Source organism: Stegostoma tigrinum, chromosome 46 (assembly GCF_030684315.1).
Source record: "Stegostoma tigrinum isolate sSteTig4 chromosome 46, sSteTig4.hap1, whole genome shotgun sequence".
Lineage (NCBI taxonomy): Eukaryota > Metazoa > Chordata > Chondrichthyes > Orectolobiformes > Stegostomatidae > Stegostoma > Stegostoma tigrinum.
The window spans coordinates 2,484,464-2,508,316 of NC_081399.1; the positions used below are offsets into that span (position 1 = coordinate 2,484,464).

The window sequence follows — 23,853 nt, forward strand, 5'->3', positions numbered from 1 at the left end:
GTGAAACCAATCTGAAGCCCATCTAACCTACACTATTCCATTATCATCCCTATGTTTATCCAATGACCATTTAAATGCCCTTAAAGTTGGCAAGTCTCCTACTGTTGCAGGCAGGGCATTCCATGCCCTTACTACTCTCTGGGTAAAGAACTTACCCCTGACATCTGTCCTTTATCTGATCAGCTGGTAAATTGAGCAGAGCAATGGGAGATGGAATTTAATACTGATATGTGAGATGATGCATTTTGATGGTCTAATAGTATGAAGAGGTTTTCTGAGGGGTTTTAAGAGACATAGGTCCCAGAAGGTGTCAGCACAGGCAGACTGGGTGGTAAAGAAGGCATACATGATGTCTTCATTAGCCAGGACATAGAGTATGGGGCAAGCAAATCATGTTACAACATTGTAAAACATTGGTTAGGCCACGTATGAAACACTGTGCAATTCTAGTGATCATACTATTTGAAGGAGGTGAACGCAATAGACAGGGTGCAGAGAAGATTCACCAGTTTCAATTATGAGAAGAGACTGCATAGGCTGGGTTTGTTTGCGCTGAGCAAAGAAGGTCGAGAGATGATCTGATTAGGTATACAAAATTATGAAAAGTAGAGATAAGGTAGATTGAGTGAGTTGTTGGTTGGGGTTGTTAATTGGTTTGCCAAGCCGACTGGTTTTCATGCAAATGTTTTGTCTCCCTTCTAGGTGACGCCTTCAGTGCGGTTTAGCCTCCGTTGAAGTGCTGTTGTTCTGTCCCGCTTTGAATTATACAGTCCGTTCTGTCATGGTGGGTAGTCCTGTTTCCGGTTTTGCACCCGTTTCAATAGACTCGGCATAGGAGGCCATCAGTTTAAGCGGGACAAGCTAGGCAAAGGGAAGCACGAGAATTCCTAGTGGCCTGGTTTTCAATACAATAAACAAACATGTTGAAATTGACCCCATCGATGTACTGCTACGGTGCAAAACTGGAAACAGTTTCATCCACCATGAGAGACCGGACGATACAAATTCAGAGCAGGACAAAACAAACCATTTCAATGCAGCCTAGACAGCACTGAAGATGTATCCTGGAAGGGAGACACAATATTTGCATGAAAACCAGTCAGCGTTGCGCACCAGCCAACAACTGCTGGGAAATGGAGAATGTGGAAAAACAGGTAAAGGGGCATGAAGCTGAGTCTATATTATTTGGACGCTGTGGGTGACATAAGAGGATGAAATTTTGACACGGAAGTAGTCAAACTGAAATCCCAAGGAAAATGCAAACATCAACAAATTGAGCAAACCCTGGGGGTGTCTTAGTGCGTCTGCGCACAGCCGGGCCCGGCAGCAGCTCAACGCGTCTGCGTAGGACCGGGCCCGGCAGCAGCTCAACGCGTCTGCGTAGGAACGGGCCCGGCGGACGTTCAATGCGCCTGCGTGGTAGCGGGGCCGGGGATTCAGAAGAAACCCCTTCAGTGAAACGATTGCCAGTCCGTGTGGTCCGAGCGCAGCTACTTGAAGGAGTAAAGATGGAGGTTTCGACAGAACCAAGCCCGGCACAACAGGGACCAGGCCCTACGGTTCAGGTCGGCGATGGGTATCGAGCAGAATGACCACTGTCCCCTTATGTCCGCGCGCGTCTTTTGAGGGGGAGGGGGGCGCCCGCGGATCCGGGCCTCAGGCCCAACCGGAAACGTGGCCCCGCCCCAGGCTCTGCTCTCGCCGTCCCCGACCATCACGTGATATGCGACGTCTCCCTGGGGGCACTGATTGGTCAATCGAGCTGCCAGACAATGGTCCGCCCAACCAATGAGGGGTGTGCGCTTCATGGGTGGGCGTGTTGCGGCGTGGTGGGGTGGGGAAACAGAGGCGGCTAGCCAATGAAAACCCAGAGTGCCTCCTGGGGGCGGGGACTTGGTGCCATTGGGAATAGTTTCTACAAGTCCGCAGCCTCCCGTTCCCCTCCTTGTAGTCATACATACTCCCCCTCTCATTCCCTCCCCTCTATAACCTCCCCACCTCTCCTCCCCTCCATGACCCTCACTGCCTTGTCTCCTCCACAATCCTCACTCTCTTCCCTTTTATAATCCTCACTCCTATATCTCCTCCACAACCTTCACCCTCTCCTCCCATCCTTCAAACCTCCCCCTTCCTTGACTCTCACATCCTCCTCCCCTTCTTAATCCTCTAGCCCCTCCATAACCCTTATCCCCCTCACCTGGTCCATAACTCATCAACCCATCACTTCCCCTATCCCCTCATCCTTTCCCACCCTCATCTCCATAATCATTCTCCCTCCTCCTCTTTCATCCTCATCCCCCCACTCCTACCTTTGCCACGTCGTCATCACCTTAATGACCTCTGCTGCTTCAGTCCTTTATGATGTTAGTGGGGTTGTTGGTTCTACATTTATCCAGCAAGTGATAGACAAACTGCTTAGACTTCTGCTTCCACACTTTTATTTCTGGAGATCCCCATGGGTCTGTCTTTGACGTCTTCTTATATGGTTTGGTTTCAAGCCCCTCCAAGAGAGTAACCAAATAAAAGGGTCACCTTTCACTTACTCCCTAAGAACACTGTTTGGAAAATGTGGCATGAAGGGTAGCAATAATCCATCACATCAATTGCCTCACAGCTCTGTAATCTCTCCACCCTGCTTCGCTTTTGTTTGGAGATATAATTGATGAGAAATGCAGTCACTTTCCAGAATGGGGTAAGGACAGAGACTAAGAATTTGATTTAGACACAAGGGCAAATCAAATGCACACAGGTGAAGGACTATGATTGTGAAACTGCAATTAAATGTGCCACGTAATACTGTATGTTACTTTTATACATGTAACGTGGAATCAATGCTGTACCTTGACTCATAACACATTATTGTGGAGCAACGTTAAATATAATTTTCTCCTTCACAACTGAACAGCTGTCCTAACCTGCAGTACAGCACAGCAACAGGCCCTTTGGCACACTATATCTGCTCAAAGAGTTCATTGGAAATGTTTAATCTCAGACTTTAATTGCTGTGTTATAGATGTTAAATGATGTAACAAGGCAACGTTCTCCTTCACACTTCCACCATTTCCATTTAACCCTCTTCAGGACCTGGAAACACCTGTCAGTGTTGTACCTGAAGTTCCAGAAGGTTCAAACAGCGAAGAGGATCCATCCCCACCAAAAAAAATGAAATTGGACACAGGTGAGCTCGTAAAATACTGCAACATATGGATTTCCTTTGTCTTGCAGTCACGGGTAAAAGAAGGCCCTCCGAGCTAAAACTGCCGAATAGGTGCTCGTATTGGGTATGGTGAGCCAGATATAGACCAGTCACTCGGAGCACGGCCTTCAGTGTGAAACAGCCAGAAAGCAGGGGGCTGCCCCAAATGGGATAAGGTGAACTGGTGGGCATACATATACACTGGTGAGAGATTCTTAGAGGGGATTTGGGGGTGGTCAGGGAAACATTCAGGACAGTGTTCTCAGGGAGTAAGTGCAAGGTGACACTTTTGCTTAGCTAATCTCTTTTGAGGTGGCTGAAACTGAGTATAATAACTGAACATGCAGAAATAAGACAAGAACAAAGACAGATCCATGGGAATCTCCTGACATAACAGTGTGACAGTGGAAGGATGAAAGTCTTTGTACTTTTTCAAGCAAATCCCACATACTCGAGTTACAGTGCAGTGACAGAAGGAAAACATCTCTGGAATGGTTGGGATGAACCCCAGACAGAAAGGGAGAGCTCAAGGTCAACCGGTAAACGTTTTGGATTCTGTCTTTAGAAGGAGCATGAATGTTTTTGACTCCAAAACTGAGTCGGTGATCAGAGAGCAAATCTGGTAGTTGGATGTGAGAGTCATCAGCATTGCCATTGAGAAGGCAGTGGGGAGCTGCTGCCTTCAGTTGCTGCTGAGCAGGAAAATGTGAGACATCATCAAAGTACTGCCACTGAGCTGGAGCACGATACAAGATCTCACTTTCTTGGGGTACCGGATTAAGCTGAGCAAGAAACAGAGGGGCTGGCTTTGTTCTGATTCCACTAACAGCAGGAGAAGTGAATGGAGCAGTCCATAGGGTAACAGTTCATGTCTGTGGAGGATCAGAATTATCTAGATCTGAGACTAGAGATCAGAAATAAAGGGAAGAACTTTTGGATGTAAAGCATTTGTTAGGAAGATGCATGGTTGGATTCATTAGCAATGAATGAATGCAATAATGTGACCAAATGATGATGGTCTGGGATTGGAAATGGGAACTACAGTATACAGTACCCACGAGAGGCCTCTTTACTTGTCTTTCTGTATTAAGTGATGTTGCGTGTATATAGGATTTCATAATGTGATCCTGTTTCATTTTGAGGAGAATGGAAAACAGAGTTATACAGTATGGAAACAGATCCTTCGATCCAACCAGTCCATGTCAAACATAATCCCAAACTAAACTAGTCCCACCTGCCTGCTCCTGTCCCATATCCCTCCAAACCTTTCCTATTGTGTGCTTATCCAAATGTCTTTTAAAGGTTATAATTGTACCCGCATTCACCCTCTGGAAATTCATCCCACACGCAAACCACCCTCTGTGTAAAACATAATGACTTAGCGAGTTTTGAGAAGATTTGTAGCTCAGGTCGAGGTTCTGGATGTGAGTTTGCTCGCTGAGCTGGAAGGTTAGTTTTCAGACGTTTCGGCACCTTTTTTTTTATTTGAAAAAATATACTTTATTCATAGAATGTACAAAAAATAAAACATTTATACACCTACCCAGTCATGCAAGCCACTCCGGGCTACCCGGGGGTACGTACACCAACTAAAGGAAAAAAAAACAAAACAGAGAAAAAAAAACAAAGCAAAGAAACCGCCCCGGCAGTCGTCACCCCGCACAGTCCCAGTTGGCCCCCTGACCAGTTGGGGAAGGCGCCAGCTGGGCCCAGTTACCAGATAGGATTCTTTTCCCTTTTCTGGACGAGGGGGCTCATACGGTGGTCTTTCCCCACCGCGCCTTGGCGGCGGCTGCCCCAAGCTTTAGCGCGTCCCTCAGCACGTAGCCCTGGACCTTGGAGTGCGCCAGTCTGCAACACTCGGTCGGGGTCAGTTCTTTCAGCTGGCAGACCAGCAAGTTGCGCGCAGACCAAAGAGCGTCTTTCATCGCATTGATGGTCCTCCAGGCGCAGTTGATGTTGGTCTCGGTGTGCGTCCCCGGAAACAGCCCGTAGAGCACGGAGTCCCGCGTCACGGAGCTGCTCGGGACGAACCTCGACAAATACCACTGCATCCCCCTCCAGACCTCCTGCGCATAGGCACACTCCAGAAGGAGGTGATCAACAGTCTCGTCCCCCCCGCAGCCACCTCGAGGGCAGCGTGCGGTGGTGCAGAGATTCTGGGCATGCATAAAGAATCTCACTGGCAGAGCCCCTCTCACCGCCAGCCAAGCAATGTCCTTGTGCTTGTTTGAAAGTTCTGGCGATGAGGCATTCTGCCAAGCGACTTTGGCAGTCTGCGTGGGGAACCACACGACGGGATCCACCCTCTCCTTTTCCCGAAGGGTCCTGAGGATACTACGTGCTGACCACTGCCTGACAGCCTTGTGGTCAAAGGTGTTTCCTTTCAAAAATTTCTCCACGAAGGACAGGTGGTACGGAACGGTCCAACTACTCGGAGCGTTCCGCGGCAACGAGGCCAGGCCCATCCTTCGCAACACCGGGGACAGGTAGAACCTCAGTAAGTCGTGACACTTGGTGTTTGCGTACTGAGGATCTACGCACAGCTTGATGCAGCCACACACAAAGGTAGCCATCAGGGCGAGGGTGGCGAGACGTTGCGGCACCATTCTAGGTAACATCATCAGTGAGCCTCCGATGAAGCGCTGGTGTTATGTTCCACTTTCTATTTATCTGTTTAGGTTTCCTTGGGTTGGTGATGTCATTTCCTGTTCTTTTTCTCATAATTTACATAATGACCTTTATAGGATTACTAGTGTTAAGAGACAGTGCTCGAACTTAAGGTTATTGCCTTGAGTTCATACAGATTTGGTCTATGTAGTTCAGAAATAGGACTGGGAATAGAATGTTTTTCTAATTTTTTGGCAGTTTGGCAGGTAATTGATCCATAATCTGTGGTTGAGTTAGTGGACATTGAGAGGTTTCGAGGAGACAAACTAAAGATGCGATAAGTTTGACAAATTTGTGCACTTTGTTTTGAAGAATTGACTGTATGTAGATTCATGGATTGTAGCACGTAACATTTGGTTATAATAGACTCCAGTTCAGGGATTTTGAAAGAATATAAGGTTCAGAGAACAGACCATGCCAAAAGGTGTTAGGTGGCAACATTCAGTTTTACCATGCGACAGAGCCGGGACTTATTGTAAAGTTTCCAGTTGGTCAGCTCGTCATTGAGAAAGCAGCTCCTGGTTCTCGTTTGGTTGGAGCACTTAGCTGCACATTTGGGAAAGCAGCTGAAGTCATAGAGATCCGCGGCACAGAAAGAAAGGCCCTTTGGCCCATCGAGTCTGCACTGGTCAAAAGAACTACAACTATTCTGATTCAATTTTCCAGCACTTGTGTGCATAGGTGTCACCAGTAGACATCTAAATACTTATTTAACATTCTACCCATATCATCCTCACAGATAGTGAGTTCCACTTTCCCTCCACCATCTGGGTGAAACCATTTTTACTCACATCTCCTCTAAACCTTCTGCCCTTTACCTTAAGCCTATTCTTCTGGTCATTGATCCCTCCACCAAGGGGAAGAAAGTTTCTTCCTATCTGTTCTCCTCAAAATCTTACACATCTCAAACATGCACCCCCATCCCCTGATCTCCAGTTGCTCTAGGGAAAACAGATCCAGACTGCTCAAACTCTTCACGACTGAAACTCTCCACCCCAGGCAAAACCCTGGTAAATCTCTCTCTTTACCCTCTCCAATGTGAACACATCCTTCCGGTAGCATGCAATCAAGTCAAATTGCCGAAGTCTTGACCCACGGGGCTGCTCTGTCTTTGGAGAGACAACTGGCGGTGCTTTAAACTGTGGACCACCATACCTCAGGCGAGGGGAGAAATTGAAAAGGAGAGACATTCATGGGAACTTTAGCCAGAATAGGAATTGAACCCATACTGCTGGCTTCACAAACCAACTGTCCAGCCGCCCAGCCAACTGAGCTAAGCCTACCCCCAGTGAGGGGACTGGAACTGCACGCAATGCACTCCTGTGACAAAACAAAGATTTTACACAGTTCCAGCATAAACTCCCTTAAACTCCATGCCTCAACTAACAAAGGCAAATACCCCACATTATGCCTGTACTACGTTATCCTCCACCTCTTCTAACTTAAGGGAGTAGTGCACATGAGTGCCAAGGTCCCTGTGATCCTTGTTGCTTCTCAGGGCCCTACTGTTCGTTATATATCCCCGTGCCTTATTTTGTCTGCTCATTTTGGGCCTCGGCCCGAAACGTCAGCTTTCCTGCTCCTCTGCTGCTGCTTGGCCTGCTGTACACATCCAGCTCTACACCTTGTTATCTCAGATTCTGCAGCCACTGCCGTTCCTACTGTCTTATGCCATATCCCCTTCGTGGTTCCCTCATCTGCTTGTGTTGCTGCTGGATGGCCCTGTTTTTCAGAATGAATTCATGAAGCGGCAGAGAGATGGAGTGGGAACTTCCAAGAAATTCTGCGGGTTTGTGAAAGTGGTAAGATTGCTGGCCGTGTGTGTCAGGAGCTGTGAGGGCTTTAGAGGAAGCATGCCAGCATTAGTATTTCAGCACAGCTTGAGTAAGAGGAGGATGTAAAAAGCCAAGGGGAGTTTGTAGTTTGGCGAAGATCTGCAGTTCTGATGGTGAGCAAACCCAGGAGTGCAGCTGGAGTCCACTGAAGGGTGAACCCAGGACAGGAGAAATAGGAGCATTCATTAAGGCAGTGCAAGATGGAGCGGCTTTTCAGTGGAAACTTTCACACCAGATCAGTGGAAGAATTGTAACCCTGAGTGCAGCTTGAATAGGTATCGTTGTCATACATATGTGGGGGGGAGTTGCTGAGAAACGTTCATTGACCGCATTTGCTATTTGGTAAGCAGAGTTCGAAGACATTGTATTCCCCATGTTTCCCTTGGATGTTAGAAATAGATTTTAAGTGTATTGCAAACCGTGTCACTGTTCGAATTGGTGGAAACTTGTTGCTTTATTCCCTTTGTAAATTCACTGGATCTCAAGCCTGGAGGGTCCGCTGCTGAGTATATTCAAGGAAGCAAGTGATAAACTGTTAGATATTTAAGGCGTCAAGGAGTATGGAGAGAAAGCACAAATATATTATCGAACTAGAGGACGAGCCTTGGTCATTTTGTCTGTTTTGAAAACAAAAGTTACCGATCCCTTACCAAGTCAGAGCACACTAGTTTGGTGATTCTGATTTGATTCAGAGTTTGTTGTCGCATGTACTGAAGTACAGGAATGCAGTGAAAGGTTTTTAATGTGGAAACCACCTTGGGTACAATTATGTAGGTACAAAAACTTAAGAACAAGGTGGAAAGACATAAGGAACAATGTTGGAAGTTAAACATTATAGCCCTTCTTGTTATTAAGCCTTCCTTAAGTGCTTAGCCACACCAGGACTGCATTTCCTACAAGGGCTTGATCTCCTCTGCTTTGGCTCGCTTTTCCTCAATGCTGGCTCAATCTCCCCTGCTCCCATCCTTGCTGCAGACATTGGGGGGAACCTCCATTGTGTGTTGGGCTCACTCCTGGGATCTCCGACCGCCAAAGCCCAGATCCGGGTGCCTGTTCTGGGCCTCGGCCTCGCCTTCGCTGCAGGCAGCGGTCTCTGCTTCAAGCTGCGCGCTGGGCCTCGGGAATTTACCCAGGATGCCAGGACAGGCCTCTCCCACTGCCCCACCCCACCCAACCCCTCAGCAACTCTATCGCACCGGACATCTAGTCAATGGCTGAATTCAATAAATCCCATGCTGCTTCTCTCCAGAAGGTAAGTTAGTAGGAGAAAGAACGTAAAAAAACCTAGAATCTTAAAAAAAAATGACAAAAGAAGAATAAGAAAGGGAAGAAGACCGGACAGAGTGGATGAGCCTACTCTGTTGCCATCTTGCAGGGATGTTGACTGCCGTGAGGCCATACTGAGACCGCGCGCTACCACTGATGCCATTGCTGCATTCAACAAGAGGTAAGTAAAGTAAGATATTTTAAAAATGAGGAAAAAAGGAAACAAAATGAAAAGTGGGGAGAGCAGGCTCAGAGCCCTACTCCACTGCTATCTTGTCTGCGATCAAAATATAACCTGGGCTTTCTCCATTGTTGGCCATGCAAATTAGCCATTCGTGTCTGAAATTATGTGGATATTTGGGCAGTATTTGTTGATGCAGCCGATTGTTTTCACAGATTCCGGTTCTGCTTTCGTTGAGCGCTTGAAAAAGTGCGACGATCACCAGCTGTTCCAGTTGATAAAATTCTACCAGGACAGACTAGAAGAGGTGATCGAAGAAGGAACAGAGGGACTCAGTCTCATGCTTAAAGAAAAGGGATGTTTCAGTGACCAAGAGCATCACGTAAGTCTAAAAACCGTGCAGCTGTGCCAGATCCGTTCACGTGCCAGTGAAGTTGGTTTTCCTCCTATTAATAATTCTCGTTCCGTTTTACTCTTTTCCAAATCTAACCTAAGCCTCACTTTACTGCGGTTGTCATCCGCAGTTCAAAATTGCACCTTTCCTGCCACTTGAGCTTTGACTTTCTGCGATTCTGTTTCTGCGGAGATTGCTAAGTGTGACAGCGACAAGGAAATACAAGAAGCAAATAGATCATATCAGCCAGTAATCTCATTTCATGTTGGGCACTGAAGGACAAATCTGAATTTGGTTGGTTCACATTAATTTGCTTTTAATGATTGAAACAAGCTGTGAATGGAGTTTTCAGTCTCAGTTCCAAATAAGCCCATTCTGCGTTCTCTGGCCAGAAAAAGGCTGGGAAATTCCTTCATTGAATCTTTCCCTTCTAATTTCGTGTTTACTTTCCACTGTGCTTCTAAATATACTCTTTATTATTCTGCACAGAAAGTCACTGAGCTCTTGGAAAAGGGAAACCAAGCAGACAGTTCCAAACTTCTTTTAAATCTGGTGATGGAGAAAGGCTCTCAAGCAAGGAGGATGATGTGGGAGTTCTTTGCGAAACAATGCGATGAGCATCCAAAGTTAGATAAAATGTTGAAAGAATTAGAAGACCTTGGTACAGTGAAATCACACAAGTAATTTATTTTCAGATTCAGACACTGCTAACCGCAAACCGATCTGACCTCATGAAATGTAATTGCTTTCAACAGGATCTGATTCATTCGATTGCATGAACATTGGCCAAGATTTAACTGAAATGCCCAGCCAACTGAAAGGTAAAGAATGAAATAGATACTGCACATCGTTTATTTAACTTGTGACAATTAGGAAGTCTATTAATGCGTCCATTTGCTTCGAGAAATTGTCAGATTTTGTGAATCATGTAGAGGCTGAGCGAACATGAATGAAAGATGAATGATTTCGCAGTCAAGTTTTCAGTGTGCAAACAGTGTAAAATTCATGTGATTTCTAATACTCTGTAACCATCTGGAGAGGGTATTCTTTCAGCATTTTCATTAGCTGAATGGTTTTCACCAGTTAAGCATCACACAATATGAAACCTTGTCCGTACCTGGCAGGATGCTGATATACTAACACTGTACACACCTAGTGGTATCATGATTTCAAGCTCTGTACACACTTGACAGGACCCTGATTCACTGCCATCCTGATGATAGAAATGCGGGTAGCACTGAGATAATCTGCAAGAAACCTCTTATACCATCAGTTTATTTCCTTGCCCATTCACAGTCTGTCCCTGTATGTGTACACAATTCCCTAGTTAACCTGTTTAAGTCCTTACTGACAATTGTGCAGAATGACAGACTTCTGTTGAGAGAATGAAGGGTTTGAGGAATGAGGAAATAATGTCGAAATATTGAGTACCAAAAGTGGAGCAAAGAAGATCGGCTTTTCCTGACAAAGAGGTGAGAATTGGTGTTGTGCAGAGGTATTGAAAAATGCTAGGACTGCATTTATTCACATAGGTGAATGTAGTGGTGATGGTGGTGAGGCCATGGAGAGATGTGTGCGCTTAACTTAAGAGTCATCGTTGATTGCAGTAGTTTATTGCACTGAAGAGCCCATGTCAGGTCCCCCGTGGAGCAGTCCAGAAAGTGTCGCTCCATTTCTTAAAAAAGAAAACTTGCGGGATGTGGGTTTTGCTGGCTGGCCACCATTTATTGTCCGTCCCTAGTTGCCCCTTGGAGGTGGTGGTAAGCTGCCTGTTTGAACAGCTGCAGTTCATCTGCTGTGGGTTGACTCTCAATGCCCTTTGAGAAGGAATTTCAGAATTTTGATCCAGTGACAGTGAAGGAGCAGTGATCTATTTCCGAGTCAGAATGGTGAGCGCTTGGAACGGAACTTGAAGGTCATGGTGGGAGAGAGATCAACAACTGCACCTCACAGTGGCAGACCATTTCAACTCCCCCCTCCCATTCCTTAGACGACATGTCCATCCTGCGCCTCCTGCAGTGCCACAACATGCCACCCGAAGGTTGAAGGAACAGCACCTTATATTCTGCTTGGGAACTCTGCAGCCCAAAGGTATCAATGTGGATTTCAAAGCTTCAAAGTCTCCCCTCCCCCTACTGCATCCCAAAACTGGCCCAACTCGTCCCTGCCACCCCAACGTTTCCTTCCTCCCACCTATCCCCTCCTCCCACCTCTAGCCCCACCCCCATCTCCTAACTACTAACCTCATCCGCCTCCTTGACCTGTCTGTCCTCGCTGGACTGACCTATCTCCTCCTTAGCTCCCCATCTACACTCACCTTTACTGGCTCCATCCCCGCCCGTCTCCTCTCCACCTATCTTCTCCCCTGTCCATCTTCTACCCGTCTCCCCATCTCTCTCTCTTTATTCCAGAATCCCCTTCCCCTCCCCCATTTCTGAGGAAGGGTGTAGGCCCGAAACGTCAGCCTTCCTGCCCCTCTGCTGCTAGGCCTGCTGTGCTCATCCAGCTCTACACCATGTTATCTTTGAAGGTCATGGTGTTCCCATAAATCTGCTGCCCTTATCCTTCAAGGTGGAAGTGGTCATGGGTTTGGAAGTTACTTTCTGAGGATGTTTGATGAATTTCTGAAGTGCATCTTGTAGATAATATGCACTGCTGCTGCGTTCCATGGACATCGTAGCCACAAGTTCATTTCCTCCAAGTCCCCTTCCCATTTCCTTTTGAAGTGTGTCCAATTTTGGGCCCCACACCTCAGGAAGGACATACTAGCCCTGGAGCATATCCAGCAGAGATTCTCACAGATGATTCCTGGAATGGTAGGTTTAATGTATGATGAATGGCTAAGGATCCTGGGGTTGTACTCATTTGAGTTTTGAAGATTGAGGGGAGACCTAATAGAAACTTACAAGATAATGTATGTCTTAGAGGGGGTGGACGCTGGGAAGTTGTTTCCTTAGGCGGGGAGACTAGGACCTGTGGGCACAGCCTTAAAATTAGAGGGGGTAAATGTAAAACGGAAATGAGACAACATTTCTTCAGCCAGAAAGTGGTAGGCTTGTGGAATTCATTGCCACGGAGTGCAGCGGAGGCTGGGACGTTGGATGCCTTCAAGGCAGAGATCGACAAATTCTTGATCTCAGAAGGAATCAAGCGCTACGGGGGGAGTGCAGGGAAGTCGTGTTGAAATGCCCATCAGCCATGATTTAAATGGCAGAGTGGACTTGATGGACCGAATGGCCTTACTTCCACTTCTATGTCTTATGGTCTTAAGTGACCAAGATTTGGATATGGGTAACAGAGTTTTTAGATGAACTGAATTTTATGGAGGGTACAAGCTGTAAAGTTGGCCAGCAGAGCATTGAATAGCCTAGAGGCAATGGAGTTCTTTTTTTTAAAACAAAACAAGGAGGGTCCAGCTGGAACAGCTGATCAACTGTGACAGTGGCCGAGATTGGTGAAATTGAGATGGTGGATGCAGATAACCTTGGTGATTGAATGGCTGCGGGATTAGTAATTTAAGGTCTGGAGTGATGCTGTTTGGAACTTCTGTCATAGTCACTCACCCACTCTCTCTTAGTCTGCATGTTACCCAAAAATCTAACCCAATAACAGAGAAACTCCTCACTAGTCAGATTGACCATACATAGAATGTAGACCTGTACAGCATAGGGATGGGCCCTGCAGCCTCTGATGTTGTGCCAAACATGACGCTAAGTTAAACTACTTTTTTCCGCCATCCTTGGTCCATATCCCTCCGTTCATTAAATATTCATCTGCTTATCTAAAAGCCTATTAAACACCCCTATTGTATCTGCCTCCCACCGCTACCCCTGGCAGTGCGCTCCACAATCCTGCCACACTGTGTTTTAAAAAAAAACTTGCCCCTAACATCTCCTTTGAATTCCTCCCCTCTCACCTTAAATGCATGTCCCCTAGTATTAGACATGTCAACTTTGGGGAAAAATATTCTGACTGTCAACCCTATTTATGCGTCTCATAGATGCCATTTTATAGACGCCAATCAAATCTCCCCTCAGCCTCCACTGCTCCACCTCGCTGATGTGCAGTGCCTTACTTCCAGTGACAAAGGTTAAATTGCCATGTGACCTTCCATTTGCAGCTGGAAAATAAACCATGTCAATACTGTGATTGAAGATAATAAAATGTGAGGCTGGATGAACACAGCAGGCCAAGCAGCATCTCAGGAGCACAAAAGCTGACGTTTCGGGCCTAGACCCTTCATCAGAGAGGGGGATGGGGAGAGGGAACTGGAATAAATAGGGAGAGAGGGGGAGGCGGACCGAAGATGGAGAGTAAAGAAGATAGGTGGAGAGAGTATAGGTGGGGAGGTAGGGAGGGGATAGGTCAGCCCAGGGAAGACGGACAGGTCAAGGAGGTGGGATGAGGTTAGTAGGTAGCTGGGGGTGCGGCTTGGGGTGGGAGGAAGGGATGGGTGAGAGGAAGAACCGGTTAGGGAGGCAGAGACAGGTTGGACTGGCTTTGGGATGCAGTGGGTGGGGGGGAAGAGCTGGGCTGGTTGTGTGGTGCAGTGGGGGGAGGGGACGAACTAGGCTGGTTTAGGGATGCAGTAGGGGAAGGGGAGGTTTTGAAACTGGTGAAGTCCACATTGATACCATATGGCTGCAGGGTTCCCAGGCGGAATATGAGTTGCTGTTCCTGCAACCTTCGGGTGGCATCATTGTGGCAGTGCAGGAGGCCCATGATGGACATGTCATCTAGAGAATGGGAGGGAGAGTGGAAATGGTTTGCGATTGGGAGGTGCAGTTGTTTGTTGCGAACTGAGCGGAGGTGTTCTGCAAAGCGGTGCCCAAGCCTCCGCTTGGTTTCCCCAATGTAGAGGAAGCCGCACCGGGTACAGTGGATGCAGTATACCACATTGGCAGATGTGCAGGTGAACCTCTGCTTGATGTGGAATGTCATCTTGGGGCCTGGGATAGCGGTGAGGGAGGAGGTGTGGGGACAAGTGTAGCATTTCCTGCGGTTGCAGGGGAAGGTGCCGGGTGTGGTGGTTTTGGAGGGCAGTGTGGAGCGAACAAGGGAGTCACGGAGAGAGTCTCTCCGTGACTCCCTTGTTCGCTGACCACTCTCTCCGTGACTCCCTTGTTTGCCTCCCCCTCTCTCCCTATTTATTCCAGTTCCCTCTCCCCATCCCCCTCTCTGATAAAGGGTCTAGGCCCGAAACGTCAGCTTTTGTGGTCCTGAGATGCTGCTTGGCCTGCTGTGTTCATCCAGCCTCACATTTTATTATCTTGGATTCTCCAGCATCTGCAGTTCCCATTATCTCTAATACTGTGACTGAGTTTGTTTTGTTTTTAATGATTGTGTAACTTGCATCGAGAACCACTTTTCTGTCTGTTCTAATTGAAGATGCTGAAGTGAAGCACAAAGAAGGGCTGCGGGAACAGACTGAATTGCTGAGAGTGAATTCGACTTTGAAGAAGGAGAAGGTGAAGATTTTCCAGCTGGTTGATCATTATGCCGAGCTGTCGATCATTTGTACGCCACGGGATGTCCAGCTTGTGGAACACGAGCTGCTGGCAAGAAGCCGAGAGCACGATGTGTGGAGGGAGAAACATCTCCGCAAAGAAATGACTAAAATCCAACCTGATCAGCTGTTCCAGGCCAATTCTCCTGCATCCCAAAACAAACCTGGGATCTCGTCAGCACTTAGTGGAGTCCAAGGCATTGGAAAGACAACAATGGTACAAAAAATTGTTTATGACTGGGCCACAGAGAAAATGTACCAGCAATTTCAATTTGTGTTCAGTTTTAAATTCCGGGACTTGAACTCTATTAACTGCACGATAAACTTGAGGGATCTTATTCTTACTTTCTATCCCTACTTTGGGAATGTTCTGGGGGAGCTCTGGAAGAGTCCAGAAGGATTGCTGTTTATATTTGACGGCTTGGACGAATTTAACGGCAGTCTCAACTTTGACAATCCAAAAATGATGGAACCTCAGACGTTCTGTGCAGATCCGGAGTTCCAGTGTGAGGTGTCTGAAATTGTGTGCAGCTTAATCCAGCACAGGCTGCTCCCAGGATGTTCAGTTCTGGTGACCAGCCGTCCCACGGCATTGTATTTGTTGGAAAAGGCGGGGATCGGTGTCTGGGCTGAAATCCTGGGAATGGTTTGTGATGAGCGGAAGGAATACTTCAACAAGATTTTTGAAGATCAGGCTGTGGCAGCAGCTGTTGTCAGACACTTACAGGAGAATGAGATCCTGTATCCCCTGAGCTACAACCCTTCTTACTGCTGGATCCTTGGTTTATCACTGGGTCCCTTCTTCACACAAGGAGATGGGACGCAGCAGGAAATTCCCAAGACCATCACCCAGTTGTACTCTCACTATATTTGCAACATGCTGAAAAGCCATGGCCAGCAGATTGAAAACCTCCGTGATGTGTTTCTGAAGCTTGGTGAGATGGCCTTTGCAGGGATTTCAGAGAAGAAGGGTGTTTTTAGAAGTGAAGACTTGATCAAATACAATTTGCAACCTTCCCAATTCCTGTCTGGGTTCCTGATGGATCTTTTGGGAAGAGATGAATCTGCACAGAGTGTGGTGCATGCATTCCCACATCTCACCATCCAAGAGTTTGTGGCTGCACTCGCACAGTTCCTGACTCCCGAACCAAAGGACATTGTGAAGCTCCTCAATGAAGCTCAAAGCAAGGAAGGCGGGAGGTTTGAGATTTTTCTCCGTTTTGTTGCTGGCCTCTCCTCTCCGCAATCAGCTCAGCCCCTGGAGGAGTTTTTGGGTCCGTTTCTTAAACAGACAACCTCCCGAGTGACGGACTGGGTGAAGGAGAAGGTTAATGGACAGCTTGTAAACACAAAGAATAAAATAGGGAAAAGGAACCATATGAATACGCTACACTACTTGGCTGAGTCTCAGAATAAGGTGCTGGCTCAGTCCACAGTCGGATCTGTAGAGACATTTAAGTTTTGTGGGTTGCGACTGACCCCAGTTGACTGTGTTGTCTTGTCTCATGTCATTGGACTCTGCAATACAATAAAACACCTCAATCTGGAGAACTGCTTCATCCAGTATGAAGGATTACAGCGACTGGGCCACATAGTACACAAATGCCGCGAGTTGAGGTAACTTTTTTTGGTCTCAGCAGTCAGGATTGTGTATCTCCTACATAACAGAGGGAAACGAATAAGATGCAGCAGAGAAGTTGTCAATGATCAGAGGATCAGGTTGTAGTGCCCTTAAGAATGGGGAAATCTAAAATAATCCTAGTGACGCAATAGAGATAACAAAGTGTGGAGCTGGAGGAGCGCAGAAATTTCTGAAGAAGGGTCCTGACCTGAAACATCAGCCTTCCTGCTCCTCTGTTGCTGCCTGACCTGCTGTGTTCATCCAGCTGTACACTTTGTTATCTCAGATTCTCCAGCATCTGCAGTTCTTACTATCGTTGTGATGCAAGAGCGTTTTGGCAGTCTCCGTTGAATCAGTAAATATAGGTCATAAAAAGGTCTGGCAAGTCATTGTGAGGCTGGTCAGGAAATTAAAACAAAATATTTTTTTCCTGTCTATCATTTCAATTTTTCAATGGACAGAAACGCCAAGGCTTTTTAAAAAATTCCTGCATTGTTTTAAATGAAGTGTGTCTTGCCAAGTGCTTAGTTACCTGGACTGAGAATATTGGGGAAATGAAATATTTTTGTGCTGTAATTATTTGCAAGCATTTGCAATGTGAACATAAGATGCAATATTTAGCAAATGAAAATTGCCAATTGCAAAGGCTCCGATTGAATGACTTGTGGGACAGTGTTCCCAGCGTGCACAATGGTTAATGGTGAGGCTGTACACAGGGGATAGTGAACTTGGAAATCTCCTGTTACCGACTGCTCCAGGTGGGCACCAGGCAAGGAAAGAGTTATCGCCAAAACCTCCTGGGCTAGGGCTATACCTGAAATAAATAGTGAACTAGCTTTTTAGGGAATACTTGAGAACCTCCTGTCAACCTACATAGAAATCGTACAGTGGGGGAGCAGGCCATTTGGACCATCGAGTCTATACTGACTCTCCGAAGAGCATCCCACCCAGACTCTCAACTGATCGAGCAGCTCTGAACTGAGCGTTCAGGGGACACTGGACTATCAGAAGTGACAGTGTTGTATTTAATAATCTATATCCTCATGGGGCCCTACATGTCGCCAGTCTGCTATTGGGACTCAGTGGGGCGATCCACCCTGATGTCACCAAGAATGTAAAAGCACGTGTTTAAAAAATGTGCTGTCTACCCAGTGAAATGACAGCACAGGACTACTTGCATGCCACACATTGGAGGCAGTGTGTGATAGACAGGGCAAAGTGATCCCAAAACCAACAGCTAAGAGTTCAGCTATGGAGTTCTGCCCAATTCACTTATGAATGGTGGTGGGCAATTAAGCAGATTGTTTCGGGTGGAAGCTCCTCATTCTCAACAAGTGCAGCACATCGGTGGAAAAGATGAAGCTAAAATATTTGTGTCTGTTTTTAGTCAGAACTGTTGAGCAGATGATCCATCTTCTCCTGACTTCCCACGCATCACAAATGCCAGTCTTCAGCCGATTTTGTTCGCTCCACATGACCACAAGGAACAGCTGAAGGCACTGCATTGAATCTGTGAGGGCTTTGGGCCTTGACAACATCTGGCTAGTGTATTAAAAGCATCTGGTCCAGTCCTACCAATGCCCCTAACGAAAACACTTCAATACAGCTGATAGCTATATGGCAATGTCGAAATTTGCCTGGAAACTCAGGACAAATGTAACCCAGTTATTTAGTGCTCTTACTCTTGCTTTCTTCTTGCATTTTAATTCATTGATAATAAATTATCAGAGTTCAAAATTTGCTCTTGCTTCTGGCAGAACATATATTTTCCTAGACTCTCGCTTTCAGCATGTTTCATTGCTGGTTTACTTTGTTGGGGGGGTTTGTTTTATTTTTCCCCCTGTTTTCCCAAGTTCAGCCCTCAAAACCGGATTTTTTCCAATCAGAGACAATCCCTGTCTGTACCATGTAAATGTCCTCCTCATTCAATATTTGAAGCCTGTGGTATGGCATCGTGTCACAATAACCTTAAACTTTCCGAACTTCTGTTAATGCTATCTGCCCTGGTTCAGTCCCCAACCCCCAGCTACTTTGGGCCTATTTCAAGATTAGGTGAGGAATTAATCCTTCACACATTGTGTGAATTTGGTTCCTTTATCCTCTTCATTCATCTCTTCTGGCTAGTCAATATGAAGGAAATGGAAATTCAAAATGTTTCCTACTTAATTTGTTGACTTAGTTCCCAAATGTTTTATATTGTCCTTGTACTCTTCCACTATAAGGTGGTTTGCACACCGCTTCAATAACAGTGGCCACTCATTTCCATCCATAAGGATTGTATTTCTGTTTTCCAAATGGCCGCAGAACTTGTTTATAAATTGCCATTTTGTTTCCATAATAAGCACATTTACAGCTCCTGCTATATTTTCATCAGAATGTTACATTCTGCAATGCATAATTGATTATCTCTCCTGACTTTTATGTAGTCTTATCTAAGTAAACCCAATTTAGCTTTTGTTCATCTATGTACTGATATTTGCAATTCCCCCATTTTGGTATTCATAAAATAATAGAACTCATTCGGTGTGGAAGCAGGCCATTTGGCCACTGAGTTCTCATTGACCCTTTGACCCACCGTCTCCCTGTCACCCTGTATTTCCCATCGCTAACCCACTTGGCCTGCACATCCCTGGAGTCTGTGGGCAATTTAGCATGGCCACTCCACCTAACTTGTACATCTTTGGAGGAAATCCACGCAGACTTAACATAGGCAGTCACCCAAGGCTGGAATTAAACCCAGGTCCCTGACTCTGTGAGGCAGCAGTGCTAACCACTGAGCCAATGTACCATCTCATGTGCATTGCTGAACGAGCTGCTCACCCCACTTTTAGGAGCAGTTCCTCTTGTTTTAATTTCAGCCTTTCTACCGATCATCTACGCCGGAACATGGGATCCCATCGCATTTTAAGTTGTTAATTCCTTCAGTGAAGGAGAAGACAGAGTTAACATTTCGGTCCCGGTGATCCTCCCTCAGAACTGATGGTGGCTGGGAAAACGTCAGTTTGTATGCAGTAAATAGGGAGGTCGGTAGGGAAGGAGTGAATGATAGGATAGAGCCCAAAGAGAGAGAAAGACAGTCGGACAGACACGGGACGTGCTAACGATCAGGCTGGGAGGGTGAATAGTTGTTCCTGGGGACTGTTTGTGACTGTTGTTAATCATTAACAGTCCACAAGGCTGGAATTAAACCCAGGTCCCTGGCAGCGTGAGGCAGCTGTGCTAACCACTGAGCCACTGTGCCATCTCATGTACGTTGCTGAATGTTTGCGACTGTTGTTAGTTGAAACGTTAACTCTGTTTTCTCCTTTACAGATGCTGCCAGACTTGCTGAGCTTTTCCAGCAACTTTGTTTTTGTTCCTGATTTACGGCATCTGCAGTTCTTTTCGTTTAAATTCCTTCAGTACAGTTCCTTCCATGTCTTTCAAAAATGAGCTTACCCTCACCTCATCAGCTCACTAGCTACCCTTTAATTCTTTTGAGCCAACTGCTTTGTCAGATGTTATTGACCGCGGCAATAATCTAGAAATTATTACTCTCTCAATCCAGCTTTTAACTTTGTTCCGAATGCATTATGTTCCCCCAGCAGGATCTCCTCCCTGTTCCTACCTGTGCCCTCTGTGCCAACATGAGCCACCAGAAATTGAACATCTCTCTCCCTTTCCGGATGAGAGATCCCTTACCGTGGCACCTGGGAGCTAACGCACCCTACTAGATCCTGGCGAGTCACTGCAGTGGACGTTGTCTGTTTTCTTTTTGATAGAATCCTCTATCACTGCTATATGTTTATTCAGGTTTTCCATTCCTGGGCAATCTTTAAGGTCACAGTGCCTTAGTGTGCATTGTGGCAGTCTTTGTACCCAGTATGTTGTAACTGTTGGTTGGGGAAGTCCCTGGAGATCCATCAACCTATCCCAAGTTGTACATATCTTACCCAGCACTGCGCTTCCCATGACTGAACTCCTCTCAAGTGTGATTATGTTCCAGATAAAACAGTTCAGAAGTTTCTCTCTCCACCCTCCATTATCACATAATCCCTACAGTTTGGAAGCAGGCTGTTCAGCTCATTTGAGTTCACACCGACCCTCCGAAGAATGTCCCACCTGGACTCAATCCCCACCCTGTCCCTGTAACCCTGCATTTCTTATTGCTAATTGGGCTAGCCTGTGCATCCTTGGACACGATGGGACAATTTTAACACTGCCAATTCACCTAGCTACATCTTTGGACTATGGGAGGAAACTGGAGCATCTGGAGGAGGCCCGCGCAGCAATCCCCCAAGGCTGGAATTAAACCCAGGGCCCGAGAGCTATGAGGCACCCAACCGCTGAGCCACTGCGCTACCTGTAAAGCTTTAGGATGTTCCTACCTTTGAGTCAGTGTGACAAAAGGCAGGTATTTCCTGATAATATGGAGTCTGAGATATCTGCTGTCCACAACTTCTCTTGGATGACAGTCAGACCATTTCTTAGTTTTAAAGAATACCCATTAATCATTTCTGATTTCCTGTTACCCTGTGCTCTGATTTTTTTAATGAGAATCACTGAATGTAATGAGGAGTTGTACAGAGTCAGATTAATTGTCAGTGATTGTCGCTCATTTGTTGCTCATTCTTTCAGTCATTCTTTGTTTTGTTCTTTCTGTCTTTCTTTCTCTCTCTCTCTCTTCTCACCCCAGTGATTTCCCCTAACATCAAACAGAGAAAGACTGTATCTATTCATCAAAGTGTTTGTTTCTAACTTTCTATCTGTTTGTGGCTAGATTGGGGCGAAATAAGCTAGGAGATCCAGGAGTTAAATTGCTTGCTGCAGCTCTGATGGACCAAGACTGCAAAATACAGAAACTGGAGTAAGTGTCGTGCTGAGAGTTTGTTTTTCTTCTGCTACGTATTGGACACATATAAGAAATTATACATTACATGATTTACTCGGATTTCTGCTGTTCCCTTCTTGATCCCCAGGCTGAAGAGTAACGCTCTCACAGATTCTTGTGCTGAGGATCTTGCCTCTGCTCTTGTTACAAACCAGACGTTGGTGATTTTGTCCTTGAGTAATAACAAACTGGGCGATTCAGGAGTCAAACTGCTATCAGTGGCTTTGAAGAACCCGGACTGTAAAATACAGACGTTAGTGTAAGGTCAAGTTGTGGTACTCTGATTTAATTGGCAGCTGGTTATTACCAATTATGGTGTCATTGATTAAACAACAAAGCTCATGCCTTTTCCTTTACTTCTCTCTCTTTGATCCTCAGGCTGAAGAATAACTCACTGACAAATTCTTGTACTGAAGATCTAGCCTCCACTCTCAGCACAAACCGGTCATTAACGGACCTGATCCTGGGTGGGAATAAGCTAGGTGATTCAGGAGTGAAACTGTTGTCTGCAGCTCTGAGGAGCCCAGACTGCAAAATTCAGAAGCTGCTGTACGTACCAGGTTGTGAGAGATTGCATGTGTAGTAACTGGATGTCAGACAGTTTTAATTATCACCAACGATCGGGAATAGTGTACCTGCAGACATCAGATATTTACATTAACCCCTGTTGCTTCTCTTGTTCCCAGGCTATGGGATGTTGGAATCACTGATTCTTGTACGGAAGATCTAATATCTGCTCTCAGCATGAATCGAATTCTGACGGACCTGAACCTGGGATCAAATGCCTTCACAGATCGTTCGGTCCCTGCTTTCTCCCAGCTCATACAGACCTGCAGGAGTCTGAAGTGGATCTGGTGAGTGCTCATTTTAATATTCTAGGCTATAAGTAAACAATAACTTAGGTTTGTAACTTTGAGGGGTAGCACCTGTCTGAACTGTATTGAAATATTAAGTCCCAGCTGCCTGTCGTGCTGTGCAGTCAGTTTACTTTCTGTTTCATTGTTAATTTCTTTCAGGCTGGGGCGAAACCGGTTCAGTCCGAGCAAAAAGAGACACCTCAAGTTGCTGCAGAATTCCAGACCAGGACTGAGCGTCGAAGTCTGAACATTTTATTTTGTAGTTGTAACTGGTCTTGTTATGTGAACAGTTTTGGCCGATCTTCTGTCCCTCCCCTTTAATCGGCCACTGTCCGGGATTAGATCTACTTGGCTGTTTGCTCGAGCCAAACAAGTGTTGTCCACCCCACCTTCCCCCTGTTGTGATGCCAGGGGTGCAGGGTCACGGGAGTGAGTCACCTGGCACCAGGGCTCTGCTTTTGCAGGGTTTCCGGGCTTGAATGTTCTGTACTTCAACCTCTGAGGAAATGTGTGGTCAGGAAGTGTCCGACATGGGACTTAGTCTGGCCTGAAATATGATACTCAGTATTTCTGGGTTTTTATATACATTAACAGTGTCTACGCTCAGTACCCATCTCCGGTGAATATGAGCGAATTGAGAATAGGAATAGGATATATTCAGCTGGGATGATTCCAGCTTCCAAAAGCGGCCGAGCATCCTATGTCAGATCACCCCAAGCTGGGTCCACAAGCAGAGAGGAGAAATTTGCAAACTGCCAGATGGGAACCTGCTGTGGGTGTTTGTAGTTTTTAAGCACCCTGATCTTCCCGCAGTTCCGGTGCCAACATGGGAACTGGTGTTAGCCAAGGCAATTTAACTTTGCCGAATACAGTGGACTGAATTTTAAAGCAGATTCATTGTGGATTATGAGATTTTCAAAAAGAGCTGATGATTCCTGTGGAACATTCTGCGAAAATGGAGGTACTGATGAAGGGATTTGTATTAACCATATTTACGTGGCTTCATATAATGATGCACGCTTGGAAATGTTTCTAACTTTGTTAAACCTCACCTCTGCATCACGGCTTCCTGGATTCAATAAAGAAAGAACTGGTAACAGTGGTTAATGCGTGCTGTTGAATTAACCAATGCATTGTCTTAAAATGCACAGACAGGGATTTTTAATAATTTAAAAATCGACCCATCCACCACCTGTCTCCCACGAAAACCCAACCACCCACCTCAAACTCAGCGGTCATAGTAGGACGCCCTATAAGGGAGCAAAGAAGCATTTCTGTGTTTGCCAATGTGATTCCAAGGTGGTGTGTTGCCTCTCTGCTGCTTACGGTCATGAATGTAACAGCGCAGCATTCTTCTGAGGGTGAATAAGCAGATCCCCATTGGAGACAACAGCATAGGTAGGTGCAGAGATAGGCTCTCGCAGTTAGAATTTAGGGAGCTGGGTAGATAATTAACA

At 46.1% G+C, this 23,853-nt stretch overlaps 1 protein-coding gene across 1 annotated transcript; it reads left to right on the forward strand.

Annotated features, from left to right (window-relative positions):
- The first annotated feature begins 1,389 nt into the window (after window positions 1-1,389).
- Window positions 1,390-23,498, forward strand: LOC125449606 (NACHT, LRR and PYD domains-containing protein 3-like). Its single transcript, XM_048525449.2, has 11 exons — window positions 1,390-1,565; window positions 3,082-3,178; window positions 9,364-9,530; window positions 10,032-10,203; window positions 10,298-10,363; window positions 14,931-16,665; window positions 21,429-21,515; window positions 21,628-21,798; window positions 21,918-22,088; window positions 22,226-22,393; window positions 22,556-23,498. Exons 1-11 carry the CDS (start codon window positions 1,407-1,409, stop codon window positions 22,641-22,643), a joined length of 3,081 nt encoding a protein of 1,026 aa, XP_048381406.1. The 5' UTR covers window positions 1,390-1,406; the 3' UTR covers window positions 22,644-23,498.
- Window positions 23,499-23,853: the final 355 nt, after the last annotated feature.